Genomic DNA, 23943 nt, shown 5'->3' on the forward strand with positions numbered 1-23943 from the left:
GCTCTAAGAATGCTAGGAACAGATGCACTGAGACACGAGGAATCCCCATGGAAAAAAAAAAAAATTACTATGTTTGAAGCAACATCTAATAGTGGCTTAAAGAAAAGCAAGTCTTTCCTAGTTCTTCTGTGATGGAATTACTTCGGCTTCTTTCTTTCATTTTTAATTAAGAACCAAGATTAAAATAGACTGCTTTAACAAGAGGAGGGCAACAGCATACTCATTGTGGCTGATCATTACTGAATGGGAAAAAGTAACCAATTTTTTTTTTTTTCCCTTGGCTTTTCTTTCTTTTTCAATCTAAAAATCAAGGATGAAAATTAGTGCACTGTTGAAATTTTACAAAACCTCTGTTCCACTGATGTGTACTTCCTGATACCCTGTGTATACAGGGATTTCTCTTGTTCTCTCTGGTGTCTCCCCCCTACAACCAATTTGTCTTTGCCTTACCAGAAGTCTGCATTAAAACTGGTGATCATTGCAGCTATGATGATGCTGTTGCAGAAATTTTAACTTTTTGCTAGCAACTGCTGGCAGCATGTGTGTTGCTGTGAAGAGATTAAATATGAATTTTTATTTTACTTTTTTATGCAGAAGTTCCATGTACATTTCAGTTTCAGCTCAGTTATTTAATTTGGGAAAAGGCCATAATTGGTATATCTCACTGGTGTGCTGGTAGAAGCTATGTTTTGTTGTATCTGAAGAGCTGTGTATGCTTTAAGGTATACTGTCATTCTTTTTTTTCTTCATATTATAGGCTTACAGCTGTAGTAGTTAATAACATATCTAAATACTAATGCCTGATGTCTAAAAGTGTTCAGGGGTACTTAATCAAATAAACAATTTATGTTTATTTGCTTATCCATTATGCCCTGTTGGAACAACAGTACTGTTAACTTTTAGCAGAAAAGCAGACTGAAGAATACTGGTTTAAAGAGTATAACACTACTACCTGCAGTTCTGAAGAAGCATCAGAAAAGCACTGTTGGACAAAAGACTAATACATGTTTCATTTAATCTTGCAGTTTGATATTTTCTTCTTGATATAGGCTGGCATTAGAAGAAAACAATACCATCTAAGTGAACAGAATTCCCCCTTCTCTGGTGATGTCAAAAGTTAATATTTGGGTTTACTGTATTTGGTTTATGAAGTGTTTGTGGGAGTAGAAGAATCTTTCCTGGCATATAAATGCTTGTCCTGGACACATATCAAAACATAAAATTTCATTTTCTGGCTTCAAATATGAAGTGTAAAGCAAATCTGGATGATGCACCAGTTTCATTAATGTGCTAAGGCATGTCTAAATATATACATAGTATGGTGATCTCTATCTTGTGGATTTCATAATCAAAAAAAGATTAATCTGAAATTTGCTTTTCCTACTTCCTTTTACTGAAGTCTAGTTTGTAATATGAGTTGCTTTCATAGCTAGAGGAATACTGAGTAATCCTGGAATTCAGTGTAAATGATTAAGGATTATCAGTCCTTAGTACCAAGTACTGAGCAGTTAGTATCAGTACCGAGGGATCAGTGAGGCATCTAGATTTCCTGAAAAAGAAATACAGTTCTTTCTTCATTTAAAGTTTTCTCAGCCACTTAAACTCAATCTTTTAGTCATTGAGAGATGAGAGGATGCTTGATAATGTTTGAAAGTAGTGTGGTTATAATACTGCTCTACTAATTATAATTGAAGCCTGTGAAGCCTCTCTTAAAATATTTTCTTTGTGTAGGTATTTAGATTCAATATTAAATACCATATAGCAAGTAAGAATTGAGAACAGACATTAGCTCCAGCAAAGCAAGGAGAAGCTCACTGATTCTCAGATGTAAGCTAAATCCCCCACTGATATTCTGAGGCTTGTTTATAAAATAAAGGTTAGAAACTCTAAATAGGAATTATTAGTAACTGTAACAAAACTAGAGACTTCATATTTTGCCATAGTGTATTTGCCCTTATTGAAGATTCTGAATATTTTCAATAATTTAGCTGTGAAGTGTGGCAAGAAAGCAGTAATAAAGGTAATTTTTTAAGAAGATCTAGCAGTATTTCCTTAATGAAAGTTTGTAAAATTGGCAAGTGTTTTCTAAAGCAGAGGTTCTGTCCCTGGACCAGATCAGTGCCATCCCAAAAGGCAAAGGTCAGTGACCCTGACAGTGGAAGAAGGAGCTAATACACACTAAAGGACTAGTCCTGTGTATGGAGGTTCTTCAGTTCTGCGTTGAGCACGTGATCCAGTGTGGTGTTCTGTAATTAGCCTTGAGTGTATTAGTCTTGATATGTAAAAGGTAAATAATTTTTTCAGAGAAGTAGCTTGTGTGATTTCATGGGTATGACTGATTTCCTGTTACAAAAATTCATCCCCTCAAAACATCTCTAGAAAGAGTACAACTGCTATGTAACTCAACAGGATATTAAGCATAAACAGTAATAGAAGAGAGAGCAGTAAATAAATACAGTACCTTGTTTACATCATACTCGTTTAATGTAGTTTTTGCTCAAAGATACTATCTGGAAGTTTCTGATAAAAGTTCTGGTGAATATCAAGGGATGTCAGCCCCTGCTTTTGAGTCTTTCCTCAGTTCTAATGCTGTGTAGGTAGGCAGCCTCAAGGCAGAGTGAGAAGACTTTGCTCTGTTTCAGGGTTTATTTCACTTCCATGTCTGAGGGACCCTTCTTTTGGTAAAATGTTCACAAGTTGTCTCCACCCATTCAGTAGAATAAAAACTGCTGAAAAATTGATGTTGTGTTTGCAGTAGGCCAATGTAGGTCAGAGGTTCTGCTGGTACTTGTGACATTACCTGACCTTACCATCAAGTAATTGGTATTAGCAGTTGTTAGGGAACAGACATTGGTAGCCCCGTGGAAGGAATGTTAGCTCAATAAGGTGTCCTTCACCAGCAAATATATATATATGACTTTTTAATGGATTTTTTTTTTAAATCTCACTGTTTTAAGTGTAAAAACAGCACTCTATATCTGAAAGCAGTGAGCCTTCCCATAGTTTGCAGCAAATTGCAGTATCGTGAAATACACAATGTTGCTTCATACTTTGGTTCTCTGTACTGCCTTCCCTTGAGACTTACTACCATATCGTAAGCCAGTCTGCCAAATTATCATAAACTTCATCAACACCACTTTAAAGAATGTTATCATTTTCATGTTTCCTAGTTTTATGGGATCCTTTGCCTCCTTATGCTGGATGAACAGAGTGACATAATTAGAAATTGCAGCCTGAACAGTATGTTGTTGGGTTTTTTTCTTTTTGGTACATTTTAAAAAAAGTCCCTTACGATGCTGTAAGCTTTCTTGTGAAGATCTTTGTATATGTACTGAAGAAAGAGTGCTTACTAAATTAATTAGATCTAATCCCATTGAGCTGTTGATGCCCTGTTTGTAGCACTTCTTGTTTTAATTTGTTTTAAGAGTCCTAAAAAGCATTCATGTTTTCCTTCACAGAAAAAGAAAGTTTTATAAATTATTTAGGCAATTATTCTGGAAACAACTTGTTTTTTATTAAGTAGGAAGAAAACCTATACTTTAAAATTATTGTGCAGTTAAATACTGCACAATATGCACAGGTGTGCATATGAAACTCCAGTGGTAATAGAAGTTACTTAATACATAAGCACTTGTTTCCTTGACTGAATTTGTCCCTCAGCATGCTGCTTTTCATATTCCATACTCATCCTTGCAAGTCTAATTTCATTACTTTCTGGTGAGGAAGATCCAGAGCAGCTTCTTAGATCAAACTTCAAGTGTAGATCCTTCCAAGGGTTGATACACGTTGATGTGTACTTTTCAGTGGATTTGGCTGTTATTACTCAGCATTTTGTAATCTAGACTGAGTTCCTAAATTCTCATTAGCTTACACCATCATTTTTCATCTACATACATATGTCAGGTGTCATGATTTTAATTGGCACCTGCAAAGGTGTATAAAGTTGTTGACCATCATGAAATTGACGTGCTTACTGTGATGTTTGCTGATTCACATGTCATGGTTTGCCATTAGTTTGAGTGTAGTAGCACAGACTCACTGTCAGACTTCTTCACTTGAAGCAGCACTTATGAGACCAGTCATATCATTTTCTCCAGCCTGTAGTTTTGATGTTTGTCAGCAGTGTTAGTGAAATATTACAGTGGAGTTTTACTATGTCTGACTTTTTTTTTTCCAGACACACATATAATTTATAAAGATGAAATGCAAGTAGGTTTACATTGTAAACATTAGACTAATTAATACATTTAGTTCAACAGGTCCATAAATACCTGTTGTCCCAGTTCACATCTATACCTACTCAGGATAGATTTTCTGCAACAGTTGGTACTGAGTTGTACCTTAGAACAATAGTTTTACTGCTCATTTATTCTAAAAATGTTTTTCTGAGTAACTTCTATACACAGAGATTTTAAAGATCAAAACTCATGATGCAATGAGCTGATAATTTATTTAAAAGCTTATATAAGAATTTTCAAACACATTGGACATTGCAAATATAATGCTATTTAAGGCCTAAATATTCTGTGGGATATGCTATACAAACGCATATTTGACATCCAAAGATAGACATCAAAGCCTATTTTTATTGTAACTTCACAATGAGGGAGACTGAGTGACTCATTCTAATTTATGACTGTTGTATTTTGGCACTATCTGAAAGAAGCTGAACATTCCTACAAGAGCTGTTCTTCACACTGCAGGAGAAAAAAAAAAACAAAACCCAAAACCAAAACAACAAACTAAAACCAAAATACAGCTGAAACTTCTGCTTCAGTCAGTTGTTAACTACCTGGCACTGTTTCTGCCATTCTTCAAAGACTGTGCAATGACTTGGAAAGGAGACTGAAGAGTTCTACCTGTCCTGCAGGCTGCCTTGCAAGTAGACACATTATGATGAGGCGTATTTATTTTTCCATGAAGAAAACAGAAGTCTTTTATTTTTAAAACTGACACTTCAGTTTAGTATAAATAAAATATGAAGGACAGAAATAGTAATTAAAATTTGGGAGAGTTTGAAGGACACAAGTCTTCTAATTTTTTTTTTTTAATATTCCTATTTTATTACTATTATTAATTTAGATAATCCTGCCTGGTTATGCCTGTACCTTGACAAAGTGTAATATTTTTCCTTTATTCCTTTGAAACTTAATAGGATCGCATATATATTATCCTTAGATTAAAATGTATAGAAGTTATGCTTTTCTACAAATCTGCAGATAATCAGTCTAATTTAGTTGTTCCTACTGAAGATCTTGTGCCCAACACCACATTTGCATGTTCATATAAGTAATATTCCCTAACTCTCTAAAACGTTTTGAACTACTTTGAGTGAGGAGTTTTTTGCATATCATGTCCAAGAGAGCATTTTAGAAGAATGTTGAGAAATGGAAGTTTTATTTTATTTACTTCTGCAGAGGAAGAGAACTTCAGCCTGGTTATTGATTAAATGTGTTGAAATGTGCTGATTTAGAAGGTTAAAGTATAGTTTTTCTCCTCACTTCAGGATAGGGATAAAATATTTAGTGCTGCTTAAAATAGGATCCACATTAACACTAAGGATGAGACCTTAAACAAACAAACAAACAAACAAACAAACAAACTTCTTGTTTTTCCCTCTTTTCATATGAAAATTGGAAATCTTATGCTTATCTTCATAGGCACTTAGCCAGTTGGGATGCATGTTCTTCATGCTGTCATTGCAAGGCAAGTCCAACAAGCAAAATTATTGTCATATTCTGCCATGAAAATGATTTCTCACTAAGCAGTTGTAACTAAGGTGTTACTGCGTTATTATACATGAGCGCTATACTGCAGTTGCAGGAGAGTTCAGGTCCTGGCAAAAGCAGTTGTTTTTGTACTGACAGCAGCATAGGCTTCAGATATAAGTTAATATGGCAGTGACTTGGAATATCCTCTTTCTCCTTTATACATGTTACAGATTAGCTTCCCAAAGTGGACGGTTCAGTCTCTTACTCTCCAGTTAATGAACCTAAGATTTATGATAGAAAGCTCTGTCTTGCAACAGTTTACCTATGCTTCTCATTTTAATAAACAATTCTTCATACAAGAGATGAGCCTTACTTGCTCAGTTTATCTCTAATTAGTTAGTGTGAAAGTCACACCAGCAGGAAGATCGCTATCTGCAAATAAGTTGTGGATCTATGATTTTAAGAAAAAGGATAGACTGGCATTTGTGTTGTTTCATTCTCTTCTTCCATGCCTGATTTTGTTCAGGGGACTTTAGTTGCTGCTGGTTTTCTGTATGTAAGATTATTCTACCTTTGTACTTTATTCTGCCCCTTTTCTCCATTTTCTTTCTGTATGTTAATACTTTTTTTCCCTACATATTAAATCTCTGTTTTAGGAATTTCACAACTAAATAACTGATTTGTGACATTTATAGGAGCTTCTTTTGATTTCTCTTAGCATGCTGTTTTTTTTTCAACCCTCATTTTCTGCCTGACTGCACAGTGTATTTTTGTAACACATAGGAGAAAGAAGAGGCACTCCCCAAAGGGGAGATGGCGTTGTCTTTATTCTATGTCATAAGTAAAATCAGTAGTTTTAACAATCCTGAGACCAAGTGTTGAATTCACATTGCTATTGTTTGCTATCCACAGCAGGCTGTGAAGCAACAAAGATTATAATTTAATGAGCTGAGAGCAAAAGAAGACCAGTGCGTTCTAATGAAAATGTAGAGAAGAGAGGAAGAAAAATAAGTGTCCCCGTAAGCCAGTGTATTAAACTGAAATAATAGGAGGGCTAAGTCATAGTCTTCTTATACATGAAGGATATAAAATAATATGCTACTGGTGTGAGTTGCAGAATCCTCACTCCATCTTGACTACAGGTTCAGTGAAAGAATTTAAAAATAACAGCAGTACAGGTGGCAGTGATGTGGCCTGATATGTGTATGAAAGGAATAACTATTTCAATTTTTTTTTGCTTTCAAACCTAACCTGATATAGGAATGAAAACAAGGTATATACCACAGCCTGCCTGCCTGCTTGGCTTTACAGTTAGTAATGCAGAGCACTGTTTTCCAGAAGGAAGGGTTGACCATGGGGTTTGCATATTTTTATAGCAGTAGTAGCTGCTCACTGCACATTCATCTTGTGTCACGTGGTTTTCATATAGGGGTCTGAACTGTACGACAGCAGAAATCAAAATTCTGCAAGCACAAGTGAGTCTGTCTCCTGGTTCCTCCTCCTTTTCTGTCAAGAGTAGTATTTTTCGTGCCAGAACTTATTTTGTGGGATATGATAAAACATAGTCTCACATTTGGCAACAGTCCATTTTTTGCCTTCCCATCTCCTGTCTGTCCTCCCCCTTTCAGTAAAATGAAGCATTGGCAGAAAACTGATATGACTAAAATGTTGCTCAATAGAATACAAGTAATGGGTGTGAGAAAAATGCTAGTAAGTCAGTGGGAGCTGGGTCACCCTCAGGACAAAATAGTCTTTATATTGAAAAGATGCCTAATACACTATATATTAAAAAGAACATTGTAATGTGGCAAATGTGATACTGTGCACTTAATACTAATATGACATGAAGGTGACAGATGATTCATTATTTTGTTGAGCATTTGAATTAGTTTTCTAGTTTGCATGGTAGCTTTGCCCTTTCTGAAATTATACCCCATCTGAAACATACTTAAACTACAAAGTGCTGCAAAGGGAGGGGGAGATTAGTAATTTCTAGACTGATGGCTGTAACCATGTTTTCAGAGTATAATGCAGAATTACTTGCTTTTCAGCTTGTGTGTAAATAAATAGGAACTTTCAAAATACATGTCTGCAAAACTGACAGTTGAGTTTTCAAGACAGCCTGAAACCTGTTAGTTTCTGGCATCTAGTGAGGACAGGAGATAAAGGGCACCTAACTGCATTAAAACACCTTTGAGAATTTCAGCTTTGTGGTTCCAAGTGTGTTTACAAAACAAAATAAGATTCCTGTTTGGATGCATTTGCAGTTTCACATTCTTTCTGCATATCAGAGAATAAAAAAATCATATTTGTGAATGAAATAATACAGTGCACATGCTCTGTAAATATCACTTACTTGCAGAGCTGTACTAATTATAGTACAGTCTTCTTCTACCACTTTCCCTCTGAACTGCTGGCTGTAAGTGATCCCATCTCCACATGAGAAAGTCCAGTGCTACTATGCCTAATTACTGAATCTTCTTTTCCTTTTCTTAATTAAGAAATGGTGCCAAAATTTACACCGCAAGTAATAATGGAAGTAACTTAGTTTGAAATTAATTAAATTATCCCACATTTACTGTGACATTTTCATTCTTTAAATAATTATTAAGAGTTCAGGAACAGTATTACTTCCTGATAAAATTTTAGTTAATGCAAAACCAGAAACTGTGATTTGTATACATTAGTCAAATATGACCTGCCAATTATCTAGCCATTGTCAACACATCATATTTGTCCATTTTCATTCCCTCTTTTCAGGTATTTTAAGTTTTTATGTTTAAGAGCAAATTGTATGTTAAAATTTTAGGCTATGAGTGTGATAGCTGCAACATATATTTCATTGACTGTAGTCTCCCCTTTCTTTGCAGTAAAGGGGTACCTTCGAGTTCAACATTCACTTTAGAAGACAGTGCTATCTATCTGACTTCAGAACAGAGCACACTGGAAGTGGAAAATGATAATACTTCGGTTTTGGATGTATACTTAGTAAGTTGTCAAACTCTTTCTGCTTTTTTCCTTGTAGTTCCTTTCACTCAGGCTCCGTAAGTGACTAAAATACATGCTTAACTTCAACATCCAGAAGTTCATTGAGGTATTTATTATGAGACATATGCTTAAGTATTTTGCCAAACCAAATCCTTAAAGAATCTATGTGTCTATTAACTACTGTGTTAATAATTTATATGCCAAAATGACTTTCAGATTTTCTGTAACGGTAGGAGTTTTTTCCTATTACTTGTTTTTAATAAGAGAGAGAAAAAAGAAAATAAAAATCTTTCCACTTCACACTGAATAGTCCACAATATAGAAATAAATTTTCTTAGAGAGTAAAGTTCTGCTGAAGGGAGACCTCAAACTTCAGGAAGGGCCTAGGCCTTTCTCCTGGGGGAGGTACGGGCAGCAAACCTGCCTGCAAAAGGGGTGCCCAGGCAGAGGACCTCCTGCAGCAGGTGCCTGATCTGTGGGAGTTGGTGGGAAGGCTGCGTAGCATCAGGGAGGCTGAGAAGGAGTTAGACAGCTGGTTCCAAGTGCAGTTTGTAGTGGACCCAACAGCCCACAGCCGTAGAGCCAAAAGCTCTCCCAGCAGTGCACACGGAAGGGAGGAGTGGCAGTAACACATAAGAATGGAAGCTGGCAACAGCAAGAACCAGCAGGAGAAAGACACTTTCCCTGAAGCCTGAGGTGCCCCTGCAGGACCACTTCGCCACTCTGCAGACTGAAGAGGAGAAACCTGTCATATCGGGAAAGATGCTGGAGCTGAGTAACGCAGCCTGACCTGCTCCCTGTATAGCAACCATCACAAAGAAGAAAAGGGTGATAGTAGTAGGTGACTCCCTTCTGAGAGGTATGGAGGCACCCATCTGCCGACCTGACACACTCTAGAGAGTCATGCTTCTTACCGGGGGCTCAGACTGCTGAGCCTCTTACAGTCCTCTGACTGTTATCTGCTGCTGTTGTTTCACATGGGCACCAGTGATACAGCCAGGAGCTGTACACTATTACAGACCCCCAGGGAGCAGTGGTAAGGGGCTCTGGAGCACAGGTAGTTTTTTCGTCAATCCTCCCAGTCAAAGGGAAGGGGTTTGAAAGGGCCAGTCAGATCTGGCAAATCAACAAATGGTTACAGGACTGGTGCCGCAGCCAGAGGCTAAGCTACTTAGACCATGGGACTCGCTTTGAGAAACCTGGTCTACTGGGGGCTGATGGGGTCCAACTGCCAGAGAAGGGTAGGAGCATCTTTGACCATAGGCTTGCCAAGCTGGTGAAGAGGGCTCTAAACAAAAGTTGCTGGGAGAGGGGAGCCTCAGTTAATCCCACTCCTACCAGCTTGATCCAATGCCAGCAATAAGTGCCCAGAGCCTGGAGAGGAATCACAGGTCATCAGGAGAGCAGATGAAGAGCATCTTAAAGGAATTACAAACAGTGAATCAGCTTTAACTGGGGGCCCAACTTAAGTGTCTCTATGTGCAAAGGCACATAGCATGGGGAATAAACAAGAGGAGCTAGAGACGTGCATACGCCTGCAGGAATACGATATTAATGGTATCACAGACATGTAGTGGGATGAATCCTATGTCTGGAGCATTGTCATGGAAGGATACAGGCTCTTTAGGAAGGACAGGAAGGGGAGAGGAGGAGCCTCCTTGTCAATGACCAGCTGGAGTGCATAGAGCTGTGCCTGGGAATGGATGAGAAACCAACCGAGAGCTTGTGGGTCAAGATTAAAGGGAGCACAGGGACAGGTGACATGACAGTGGGGATCTGCTACAGGCCACCTCACCACAAAGAAGATGATTACCTCCATGGACAGCTAGGAGCAGCCTCACGTTCACAAGCCCTGGTCTTCATGAGAGACTTTGACCACCCTGATACCTGTTGGAGAGAGAAAACAGCGGGGCATAATCAATCCAGGAGGTTCCTGGAATGCATTAATGATAATAACTTCCTTCTCCAGATGATAGAGGAGCCAACAAGGAGAGATACTATGCTGGATCTTCTTCTCGCCAACAAGGAGGAGCTGTTGGGGAATGTGAAGGTCAAGGGCAGCCTTGGCTGCAGTGACTGTGAAATGGTGGAGTTCAAGATCCCTAGGTCAGTGAGGAGGATGCACAGCAAGCTCACTACTCTGGGCTGCAGGAGAGCAGACTTTGGCCTCTTGAGGGATCTGCTTGGCAAAGTCCCATGGGATAAAACCCTGGAGGGAAGAGGTGCCCAAGAAAGCTGGTTAATACTCAAGGATCAGCTCCTCGGAAGTGATGCATCCCAACAAAATCACCAGGAGGCCTGCATGGATGAACAAGGAGCACCCGGACAAGCTCAAACGCAAAAAGGAAGCCAATGGAGGGTGGAAGAAGGACAGCCCAGGAGGAATGCAGACAAACTGTTCGAGCAGCTGGGGATCAGGTTAGGAAGGCCAAAGCCCTGATAGAATTAAATCTGCCCAGCAACATCAAGAGCAACACTAAAAGCTTCTATAGGTCTGTCAGTGAAAAAAGGAAGAGTAGGGAAAATGAGGGCCCTCTCTGTAAGGAAACAGGAGACGTGATTACCTGGGATATGGAGAAGGTAGAGGTACTCAACAACGTTTTTGCCGCAGTCTTCACCAGCAAGTGCTCCAGCCATACCACCCGAGTTGCAGAAGGCAAAGGTGGAGACTAGGAGAATGAAGAACCACTCACTGTAGGAGAAAATCAGATTTGAGACCTGAAGGTACAAAAGTCTATGGGACCTGATGAGATGCATCCACGGGTCCTGAGGGAACTGGCAGATGGAGTGGCTAAGCCACTATCCATCGTATTTGAGAAGTCGTAGCAGTCTGGTGAAGTTCATGCTGACTGGAAAAGGGGAAACGTAATTTCCATTTTTAAAAAGGGGAAAAAAGAAGACCTGGGGAACTACAGGCCAGTCAGTCTTACCTCTGTGCCTGGAAAGATGATGGAGCGGATCCTCCTGGAAACTATGCTAGGGCACGTGGAAAGTAAGGAGGTGATTGGTGACAGCCAGCATGGCTTCACTAAGGGCAAACTGTGCCTGACAAATTTGGTGGCCTTCTATGACAGGGTTACAGCACTGGTGGATAAGGGAAGACCAACTGATGTCATCTCTCTGGACTTCTGCAAAGTATTTGACACTGTCCCACATGACATCCTGGTCTCTAAATTGGAGAGACATGGATTTGATGGCTGGACCACTGGTGAATAAGAAACTGGCTGGTTGGTCACTCTCAAAGAGCTGCGGTCACAGCTCAATGTTGAAGTGAAGGGCAGTGACGAGTGGTGTTCCTTAGGGGTTGGTGTTGGGACTGGTGTTGTTTAACATCTTTGTTGGTGACATGGACAGTGGGATTGAGTGCACCCTCAGCAAGTTTGCCAACACCAAGCTGTGTGGAGTGGTTGACATACTGGAGGGAAGGGATGTGCCATCCAGAGGGACTTGACAGGCTCGAGAGGTGGGCCTGTGCAAACCTCATGAAATTCAAGAGGGCAAAGTGTTCAAGAAAGCAAAGTTCTGCACAAAGGTCGAGGTAATCCCAAGCACAAATACAGGCTGGGGGATGAGTGGATTGAGAGCAGCCCTGCGGAGAAGGACTTGGGGGTATTAGTGGATGAAAAACTGACTATGAGCCAGCAATGTGAGCTCACAGCCCAGAAAGCCAACTGTATCCTGGGCTGCATCAAGAGAAGTGTAGCCAGCAGGTCAAGGGAGGGGATTCTCCCCCTCTACTCCTTTCTCATGAGAGCCTACCTGGAGTACTGTGTTCAGCTCTGGGGCCACCAACATAAAGACATGGACCTGCTTGAATGGGTCCAGAGGAGGGACATGATGATGACCAGGGATTTGGAGCACCACACTTAACAAGGGTAAGACTGAGAGAGTTGGGGCTGTTCAGCCTGTAGAAGAGAAGGCTCCAGGGAGACTTTATAGCAGCCTTCTGGTACCTAAAGAGGGCCTAGAGGAAGGCTGTAGAGGGACTCTTTATCAGGGAGTGTAGTAATAGGATGAAGGGTTTAATGGTTTTAAACTGAACGATGGTAGATTCAGATTAGCTATAAGGAAGAAATTCTTTAGTGATGCACTGGAACAGGTTGCCCAGAGAAGCTGTGGCTGCCTCCTCCCTGGCAGTGTTCAAGGCCAGGTTGTTCAAGGCATGGGGCTTTGAGCAGCCTGGTCTAGTGGAACGTGTCCTTGCCCATGGCATGGGGGTTGGAACTAGATCATCTTTCAGGTCCCTTCCAACCCAAACCATTCTGTGATTCTATTATCAGTGATTTTGAAGCCACTGAAGTAGAGCTCAATATGAAGTATTGTTCCCCTTTTCTTCTCTGAAGGGTTGTCCAGTTGTGGTAGCTGGAATAGGATTAAAACTATACCTTTGCTGTTTTGGTTCCTAGTGAGCAGATGTTCTGACTGCTGAAAGATAAGATCAAGTGTATATCTTTGGTTGTTTTCATATCACCTGTGTTTTAAAATTCTCTTTGTATCTACAGCTCACGTTACACAGACATAAAGGCAGTAGGCATCCAACTCCAGTTCCACTTGAGTGACATTTTGTGCATTTAACCTTTTTAGGTGCTTTTGAAAACCTCAGTGTAAATATAGGAGAGATGTATGTTAAGCTTGGCTTTTTTTCCCCAAAGGTTTGTTTTCCCAAACCATAAATTAAACAACTCTGATATCCTAGTAGTATTTCCTCTCTATTTTCATAAATAAATATCTGTGACATTTGTGGCAACAATTATAATAGAGAGGAAGGGTCAGAAAGGAAAGTCTGTTCATTAGGTTGCTAATAAATGTTTCACACAGGCATCATTGTTACCTTTTTAGATAAAATTCACTGCTTATTTTTCTTATCTCTAGAATTTAAGGATTTTTGTCTTAAGAGATCCAGAATATCATAGAACAGCTGAGGTTGGAAGGGACTTTGAGAGATCACCTAATCCAACCTTTTGTGGGAAAGGAAGCTTAGATGAGATTATTTAGCACCCTGTCCCATCACATCTCGGAAACCTCTAGTTATGAGGACTTTACCACAGCTCTGTAGAAGTTGTTCCAGTGATTGATTTTTCTTCCTGAAAAAAATTTTCTTGTGTTGAGATGAAATATATATGTGTCTGATCTTACGTCGAGATGAAACATGTTTGTCACATGTTTGTGTGTGATCCCCATGCTGTTTCTCTGTAGGCTGTACCACTGTTTGTTTTTATTTCTTTTTAGCCCCCAGCGCTTGAGTATATACAGTACCCACTTCATAGCTACTAATTTAATAGTCCACCATACTTATGGGACTTGTTGTCTATCCTGCCTGCAATGAAACAAGACAGTAGCAAGTACCAGTGGCCAATTAGATGTAGAATTGACTTAGTTAACTGTGATCTCAAGTAGCTATATTCCTTGTGTTAGTTGGGCTTGTTGCTGATACTATGTTGACATGAATCATCTGTTAAGAGGGACTCTCAGATCCTGAAATGTTACAGGAAATGGACAAATGAGGAATCACATGCAGCCTAACCTTGCTAGCAGATCAGCTGACTTAGCAAATTGTGTTTTAAGCTAACAAACTTGAGGGGGTAGGATCCAGAGCTGTAACACCTACATATTCGTAACGAAAGGGTGGATGAGCACACCTATTAGAGTACTGAGGAATGCTCCCAAGCCCTTTACAAAGGCAAGAACCCTAAGTCCAACCATCTCAAATGCATATATGCTGATGCAGGTAGTCTGGACAGCAAAAAGAAGGAACTGAAGCTTGGTGCCCAGTCTGAGAGTTATGATATGGTTGAAATAGCAGAAACTTAGTGGGAAGTCTCACATGACTGGAGAACCACAATGGACTGCTATAAACTCTTTTGGAAATAGGAAGAAAGGAAAAGGAGGTGGATTTGCACTTTATAAAAAAAGAGAAATTTGAGTGTATGGAGGTAAGCTGTGGAGTTTGCAGAAGTTCCATCGTTTAGATGTTTAATCACCAAGGAGGATCTTGTTAGGTATCTGGTCCTGAACTTCCAACCAGGATGACAAGGCTGACGAAACCTTAATTTGGCTGCTCAAGGAAGTCTTGAGCTGACAGAACCTGCTCCTCATGGGTAACTTCGATTACCCAGACATTGTTGGGAAAACAACACAGTGGTGTACAAGTTGTCCATGAGATTCCTGGAGTGCATGAGGACTGCTTCCGGCTACAGGTGCTGGACCTGCCAACTAGGAACAGCACATTATTAGATATACTGCTCACAAACTGAAAAGACATGCTTGACAACGTAACTGCCAGTAATAGCCTTGTATACTGTTGAGTAGACTGATGACCAGTAGTAGGACAAAGGCTCTGGATCTTAGAAGAACCAGCTTCAGTATGTGTAGAGCCCAGATACAAGGGATTCCATGAGAAGCATACATGGAGGGCAGAGGAGCTTGTGAATGCTGGGAGTTATTAAAGAACAGCCTCCTGGAAGCACGAGAACAATCTGTCACTTACAAAGGGAAAGGTAGAAGGCAGAACAAGAGACCACTCATGCTTAACAATGAGCTTTTGGATGTGTTTAAAAGCAAAAAAGAAACATACCAGCTATGGAAAGGTGGCCAAATACCTGTTGTGGACTAGAAGAACATTATAGGGCATGTAGAGATCCAGACAGGAGGGTTAAGGCTCTGCTAGAACTGAAATTGGCCAGAGATGTCAAGAAGAAAGGGTTCTTCAGATACATGAGCAGCTAAGACAGAAGCACAGGGAACACATAGGACCATTACTAAACAGGGCAGGGAAACAAGTTATAAATAATGCTGACAAGGCAGTGGTTTTCAATACCTTCTTTGCATCTGTCTCTACTGGTGCAGCTGGACCCCAGATCAGAGAATCAGGTAGCTACAACAATGCACATGTTGACCCACTAGTAGTGGCCCTCTGCAAGTGCTCAACCCATATAAATCAATGGGCCCTGAGGGAATCCACCCCAGGGTGTTCATGGAAGTGGCTGACATAGTTACAAGACCACTGTCTATTATCTCTGAAAAGTCATGGAGATCAGGGGGCATCCTTGATGACTGGAAGATCGCAGTTCTCATACCCATCTACAAGAATGGCCCAAAAGAGGGCCAGGAAACTACAGGGCCGTTACCCTTACTTCAGTCCCTGGGAAAGTGGTGGAAGAGTCCTCCTAGAAACTATTACAGACCAAATTAAGCAGGTGATTGGGAAAATCCAAAAGATTTACCAAAGGCAAATTATGCCAGGCTAATCTGATCACCTTGTACAACAAAATACCATCTTCTGTTGACATGGAGAGAGCAGTGGATGTTGCTTACCTGGACTTCAGCAAAATGTTCAACACTGTTTCCCGCAGCCTTCTTCTGGTCAAACTGTCAAGATACAGATTGGATGGGTGGTCCGTGAGATGTCAGAAAATTGTCTCACAGGCTGCACTCAGAAAGTGGTGATCAGTGGTTACTCAGTGATTACTCAGGCTGGCAGCCTGTCACAAGTGGGGTCCCCCAGGGATCAATGCTGGGCCCCACACTGTTCAACATTTTCATAAATGATCTGGACAATGGGACTGAAAGTTTGCCAGTGTCACTAAATTGGGTGACGATGTGAACACATCAGAGGGGAGAGCCATCTTTTAGAAACCTGGACCAGGTGGAAGAGTGGGCTAGCAAAAACTGTATGAAGTTTAACAAGGACAAGTGGAAAGTCCTGCATCGGGGCTGATATAACCAAAGAGCCCAGCACAGGCCAGGATCTGTATGGCTGGGGAGCTGCCTTGCTGAGAGGGACCTGGACTGAACCATGGTGGACAACAAACTGAACATGAGTCAGCAGTGCACCACTGCAGCTCAAGGCAGACTGGGTCCTGAGCTGCATCCTGTGGTGCTGGGACCCGAGACCATACCGCTGTTGTCCCTCCCCCACCCACGGACCAGATGGGGCAGGGAGTGAGATACAAACCCTGGGGTTGAGATAAGGAAAAATTTAATACAACAGTTAACAAATAATAAACCAAACAACAACAATAGCAATAACAGTAACAATAAACAGTAATAATAATGAACAGGACAAGAGATATACAGAGATATACCACAAGGATACAGCAGTGAAGGGTAGCAACAACGAACAAAAGCCGTCCCTGCTCTTCCCTTGCTTGGGCACCTGGACCTGACGTCAGCATGGTATTGAATAACCCAGCTAGAGCTCCCTCCCCACTGCTGGGGAAACTTAACCCTATCCTAGCTGAACCAGGACACATCCTCAGGGGCATTACTAGCAGAAAGAGATCTGATCATCTCACTCTACTCAGCGCTTATCTCGCTGCACCTGGAGTACTGGGTCCAGTTCTGGGCCCCACAAATGAAAAAAAGACATGGACAGACTGGAGAGCGTTCAAAGGAGGGGAATGAAGATGATCAGAGACCTGGAGAACCTGCCATGTGACGAAAGACTGAAGGAATTAGGTGTTTTCAGCCTATAGAAGAGAAGTTTCAGGGGAGACCTCATCACAGTTTTCCAGTACTTAAAGGGTAGCTACAGAGATGATGGAGGCTCTCTCCTCACAAGGGGCAATATGTACAAGTTGCATCGGGAGAGGTTTCATCTTGATATAAGGAAGAACTGTTTTTACAGTGAGAACACTCAATCACTGGAACAGCCTCCCTGGGATATAGTAGAATCCCTGTCACTGGAGTTTTTCAAGATGCAGTGGGACAGGGTGCTAGATAATCTCATCTAGGCTTCCTTTCCCTTGAAAGCTTGGACCAGATGGTGTCTAGAGGTCCCTTCCAGCCTGGGGTATTCTGTGGTTCTCTTGGCCCCACAGAGAAACCATTTCTTGTTGATAACTTTTCAATTTAATTTATAATATAACAATCTTGTTTATAACTTACACTGCTCAGCACTGTGAAGTGCTTTTTAAAAAAGTTTGAAGTCTATAGGGTGGATGGTGGAATGCTCTCAAAATCTAGGGACAGGCATAGGTGATAACTTATATAAAGCTGTCTTTATGAATTTCAGGTGTAACAGTGATCGCTTTAGTTTCTGCCTTGTAAAACATTCATTACTGTTACATCTGGGAGACTGCTGTATGTATATGTGTATTTCACTGATCAGTATCAACAGAAAAATAAACCCAACTCTGGGTGTTACACAGACACCCAGTGTTTATTCCCCTGAGCAAAGGTCTGGAAGAATACATAGGTCTTAAGTGGAGAGAATCACAGATGTTTTTTGACCTAACAGCACCATTTCTCTGCACCCTGAAAAATCCAAACTCAGAATTCAAATACCTCAAGTGTCTAGGTATGCAATGGCTGACAGCTTCAATTAAACTGGATGCTGTGGCTAAGCACATGTTACTTCTTAAGTGGCAAACTCATTTTGAGAAATTGCTTACCCCTGCCTTCTTGGGCCTGTCCCAATACACTGTATCGATGCCTCCTTACCTATTTTGAGATTGTGTGTGAGCAAGCTGTAAGTTAATCACATGTATCCCTGTATGTATGCTGAGGTGTTTGTGGAAGAAAGAGGAATAAGATACTGTTTTGTGCCCTAATCTTTTACTTTCTAAGGCTTTCCAGTATCCTTCAGTGTACCCTGAAGCAACAGTTAGCCACTGGTTAGGAAAGTCTAATAGTAAAGTATCAGTGATATGTGTTATCAGTTTGATTTGCTGTTGCTGAGCAGAAAGCAGTTTTATTTTTATAGGAGGATGATTAAATGCAGGCTAGAAGGATGCATGTTTTTGAGAACTCTAGGAACAAGTCGGTCATTTCTAATGTAAATCTCAAGAATAAAGAAAATCAATGATGCTTGCATTAGCTGATGTAAGCCTCAGTTGCAAAGGTTACAAGATACATTTTGACCTTTTAAAAGCACGATAAGAAAATGTAGCTTTAAATGGGATTCCCAGATTTTGCTTTAATCCTGTAGTTAATAATCCTTGTGTATGTTTCTACTGCAAGGCAAGCTGCTGTAGTTTTACCTGCTAGATATTACAATGAAAAATATCTTAATTTACTTAATTTCAGTCACTCTGCTAATCCTTTGTCTTTGCTTCCTGCTTTGAAATGCTAAAATGCTTGGACAGATTTTAGTCCTCTAGTAAATTACAACCTATGAATATTTTGATCCCATGAATGAAAAGGAAGACATTGTAGTAAAATTACAGTGTTAACTTACTATAAAAAAAAAGCTTTAAAATTGCATTTAGCTGAAGAGCGTTGTGTACAAATTCAGACAGTCAAGTAAGGTGTGATGGCTGTAAAAAAAAGAAAATTCCTCTTACAGGTAAGAGCATTGGGTTTGGGATGTTACATTAAGGGAACACCATGAAAAATCACTCTGTGCAGCTAATGTAAAAATTGAGAAATCACCTGTTAACAGCAAGAATTTTTTGTTCCAGGACACAGGTACAGAGACATCTTCAGTTTGCAGCTGAAGGGCTGGTCTGGGTCCAGAGTTCTTCAGTTCTGAACAAAGGCCAGGTTCAGCAAACCAGAATTTTGTGCACCTGCCATTCTAAGCAGCACTGTTAGGAACATCCTCAAATCCAAGTTTACTTTAAAATTCCATTTGTTTACTTTTGCCTAAATCTTTTAACCCAGATAATAACCTAAGAAGTGTAGCTTTTATGAATAAAATATGACTAACCATGATCTGCACTGAGCAGCAAGTATAAGCCAATCTAAATTATTTCCAAATATTCTAGTACTATACAATGAGAAACAAATACTGAATATTCTGTAAAAATAATTAGAATTTTTAATTAAATATTGCAGAAAGATAGAAACATATATAAAATAGTTGGAAATTTGAAATGTTTCTCTGCAGAGAATTAAAACATTAAAAGGTTCTTGCTTTTATGAATATGTAATACAGTGATAGATCAGATACTTAGAAGCAAAAGATGACGTCTGAGATAAACAGATGGTGTCCTGTACATAAGCCAGTAACAGAGAAGGTAACACTCTTCTATTTACCACTTTGATGTAGAAATCTACAAAACAACAGAGTAAACTAGTTTTCTTTTTCCTCTGGGGATAAACTTTTTTTCTTTTTAAAATTCCCCTGAAGCCCTGTTTATTGGTGTCAGTTCAGACACCATCAGCTGATATATAAGGAGAAAAGCATTAAATGTCAGCAACCGCTGTTGAACACAGAAGTCTACTGTATTCTATGGAACGTGATTAGTAGGAAATACAAGCCCAGTCCTGTGAAAGTTTCTTAGGAGAGATCAGCAAGTGCAACCAATCCTGAAGACCTTAGTCCAGTGTTACTAAGGACTGGTACCTAAAATGAAGGAACCTTAAAAGTGATAATTTCACTTAGAAAATAAGGAGTAATTTGAAATCACCTTGTTCCTTCTGTTCTGCAATGAAGTCCCAAATACTTTGATTGAGCTTTCTGTCCCTGATGTGCAATTATGAACTACCCCACTCTGTTTTCTTAGCCTGAAACAACTTACAAAGGTAGCTGACATTACTTTGTCAAAGTATAATATCAGTAAAATCAGAGTAGTAAGGCTTAAGAGTTACTTTAATTAGTTCATTGCCAGTAGGCTTGATTTCCTTTATAATGGAACAAAAATATGCATGGAAATAGCACAGTGGCAAACATGTCATGATGCTGTACATCTTAAGTCATCTGGTGGTAAATTTAGGATTTAAATAAATAAATAATAGTATTTTGCTTGAAGAATACTCCTGTATATTTAACTATAATAAAAGATTCCTAAGTAGTATAGAAATTGTTATGTGGTAATATAACATTGCCTCCTGTTGTTGAAAGAAGGGCTCACAAAATTGGTATATAATTTAGAAGTCACTAATGCCAAAGATATGGTTGCAAGGGATTGATAAGGGCTTCAGTAAAATAAAAGAATCGAATAACAGCAGTGATGAACAAGCCCAGCATATTTAGAGTCTGGTTAGTGTAGCTATGATTTGTGTCAGATGAATTGTGTAGATAATCATATTACATTTAGAATTACTTACATTGTGGTTTATGTCAAAATGCCAATTTTATTATAGGATTTTGAAGTCTTAAAACATTGCTGGAGATTAATTTTTTATTTCAGAGCTGCTGTAGATGCAAAGATAAGCAGATTTCCAAATACCAGTCTATAAAATGCCTGTTTAGAAACTTGTCAGAATTGGCTGACTCTTTTTACTCTTCAGTGCTCTTCTCCTTTTCTTCTGTTCTCACTCCCATAGTTCTGTATTAAAGCCTGTCTCTTTGGGCATTTCCTACTTCATATTCAAACCCTTCTGACTGCCAGGTTACTGTCTAACTTCTCATCTTCATTGTTCCTTTCTGTTACAAATATTTTTACCCCTTCAGCTATTTTCAGTTTAGCATCCTAAGCTCTCTCTTCTAGTACAAACTCTTCTTTCAGAGAAGAAAATTACCACCTGGCTCTGACAGAATGAAGCATCCCAGTCAAACACAACTTTGGCTAGAGGATTGTACTTCCACTATAACTCCTTGATTAGGTGTTTGTTTTTCATTCAGAAATATTTGCTTCTCAGTCTTTCATAGTATTGATTCAATTCTAATCACATTGCAGTTTTCTTCAGGGTGCTGTTGTGGAGTAATAACAGTGCAGCTGAAATTAAAGCAGGCAGGATATGTGTGAAAAGAAGCTATAAAAAGTGTACAGTCACACTGTGCTGCATACTTCAATATGTTGCTGTCTTTCTGGATGCTTCAGTTTCTCTGCCTCACCATTTCCTCTGAACACACTGATGGAAAAACATGGTAGATTGACCTTTAATTCTGGGGCTATGAGAAGGGAATTCAGGCCTCACCACTTACAGACATCCCTTCTTTCTCCAGAGAGCCGAATAATCCTTAAAATGTTAATGTGCACATACTGGAACCAATGAAGTGCTTTCCTCAAAGTAGAACCCTGTTTCATTAGGGCTGAAGGAGGTAAACCTACATGTTTTATGCAGTGAGGTAACTGCTCCTTTCCTGTTATCTATCTTATCCCTCTATCCACCCGTGCATGGTCTTAAAAAGGAGAGGAAAAAGAGGCTTATGTCTCTGATAAAACTGAAACCTAGTGTGGTATGAAACAAAAACCAAACACCTGAATGTAGTTTGGCAGAGGTGTTCTTGTGGAAGCAATGTTACATAGGAAGCAAAGTAACAGCAACATTTCAGTCACCTTTGCATGAAAATCAGACACAGGAATTTACGTGCTTGATTAGATTAAAAAGGTGCAAGACATTTCAGATTACATTACCTGAGTAAGCCATGTGCTAAAGTGCCAGCATGTATGGTCGCTAAACTGCACGTTCTCATGCCCAGGGCTTTTAATGCTCCATAGGAGGAAATCAATCAGCTCAAAAACAAATTCATGAGAAGAGAACTGAAGCACAAAAATGCTCTAATACAAAAAGCCTCAAGTAGGCTCAAACATTGTAAATCAGTTGTGTACCCAGTGTGAGACATCTCAAACATTCATTACAGGAATGCAACCTGTAGTGTCATTTGTTCATTATATATCATTTCAGACTCAATTGCTATGGCAAAACACAATCTCTGCCACTAAATAATGTTTCTTGTCAAGAAAAGATTCCATTCTTAGGCAATGAAAGTAACTCAAAAATTGTGCAGTGGTTACAGAGTTTTAGAGGATCATGTGCTGCACCTTGAAATAGATGGGAGGTTTTTTCCAGAATAATTTGCACAGAACTGGACTGTACGTGACACACGTATGAACATCTGAAAATCCCACCTCCTTAAAATGGTAGCAGTACTATGAATAGGATTTCTGTGACTGGCTCACATCGTTAGAAGTTGGTATGAGTTTTGATCATGTCAGTTTTCTCCAACTCTGCTAAGCAAATTTTGGGGATGTTTTTTCCATTGCTGATCCCTTTGAAATGCTTTGGGAGGGTCAGAGTAGTCATAATTGCCTTATGTAATTAGTGGAATAGCATAAAGCTAGCATCAGCAATACTGCTAGTCTCCTTGGAGTGAAAAGTAGCGATAAGGCCAGAGGGTCTGAAGTTGTGTTGTCATTCAGATCTGAGCTTTCAGCCAGGAACTAGATGGTGCTAATGAAGATTTTGACTAATTCACCTTGGCTTGGTAAAACATTATTTTGTTTATCTGTACTAGCATTTTTCAACTTTTTTTGCCAAACATTCTTAAAAAAAAAAAATCCTTGTTAGCCTTATGTCATGTTCTTTTTAAAATACCATTTCTTTAATTTTACTCATATAACAATTTCATTTTACATATTAAAATGTTCTGTGTCCTGTAAGTATCTACATCATATTTTACTCCCTTAGCACATTCAGATGCTAATATGGCAGTAGATAGACTTGTATTGCCAGACCACAGCTATCTAGAGGTGGACAACAGCCTCTGAGAAATCGGCACTGTGCTCAATACTGTCAGTGATTGTGAACACCCTAACACTGGTGCACAATACAGTAACAGCTTTAAAGGTTGCCACAGAATGATATTGATATATCATTCTTTAAGGTTCAAAGTCTAGTGCTAGAAGACAGAACTAAAATGTTGATTTAAATCTACTGGTTATCTTTTTCTAAGATAAGCTTTACAGGTGCCTCTGGAGGTTTTTTCTTGTTCATAATCAAGATTAGATTTTTTTTTTGAACTAGTTAAAGGTTAGTTAAATGCTTGTATCGAAAAGTATAGTTTAAAGGTGACTCTGGTGGTTTAGGCCCTGCCAGCATCCAAGACCACGCTGCCGTTGTCCCTTCCCCACCCTCAGACCTGATGGGGCAGAGAGTGAGATACAAACCCTGGGGCTCAGATGAGGAAAAATTTAATACAACACTGTGACAATTAATAAACCGAACAACTATAACAATAAGCAGTAATAACAGTAATCAGGACAAAAGATATACAGAGATACACCAACAGGATAGAGCAGCCCTGTCGCGGGTACTCTCTGGGACAAAATCCACACAGAAACCGTTCCTTCCATTGGGCGCCTGGACCTGATCTCAGCATGGTATCAAATTACCCAGCTCCCTCACCACTGCTGGGGAATCTTAACCCTATCCTAGCTGAACCAGGACAGTGACCTTAAAAATCTCTTTAATAAATGGGAATATAGGCCTTCATTATATTTTTTTATAAGGTTTTAGAATGAGGTCATTACAGATGTCTTTGATTTTGTTTTGTGCCCTGCTCCATGTTGGATACATTAGCTGAGATATTCAATTTACTGCAATATTGTGTTCAGCAGTCAGTTTATTCTTAGTC

General features: G+C 39.6%; 1 protein-coding gene across 1 annotated transcript in view; it reads left to right on the plus strand.

Annotated features, from left to right (window-relative positions):
• PIP5K1B (phosphatidylinositol-4-phosphate 5-kinase type 1 beta) overlaps positions 1-19424 on the plus strand; it is a 78848-nt gene extending 59424 nt beyond the window's left edge. Inside the window, exons 13-14 of the mRNA XM_026866348.1 lie at positions 8582-8699; positions 19100-19424. Coding sequence (XP_026722149.1) covers positions 8582-8699; positions 19100-19135 — 154 coding nt within the window. The 3' untranslated portion in view covers positions 19136-19424. The remainder of the gene's footprint in view (positions 1-8581; positions 8700-19099) is intronic.
• Positions 19425-23943: the final 4519 nt, after the last annotated feature.

Source organism: Athene cunicularia, assembly GCF_003259725.1.
Source record: "Athene cunicularia isolate RWA chromosome Z unlocalized genomic scaffold, athCun1 chrZ_part2, whole genome shotgun sequence".
In the NCBI taxonomy this organism is placed as follows: Eukaryota; Metazoa; Chordata; class Aves; order Strigiformes; family Strigidae; genus Athene; species Athene cunicularia.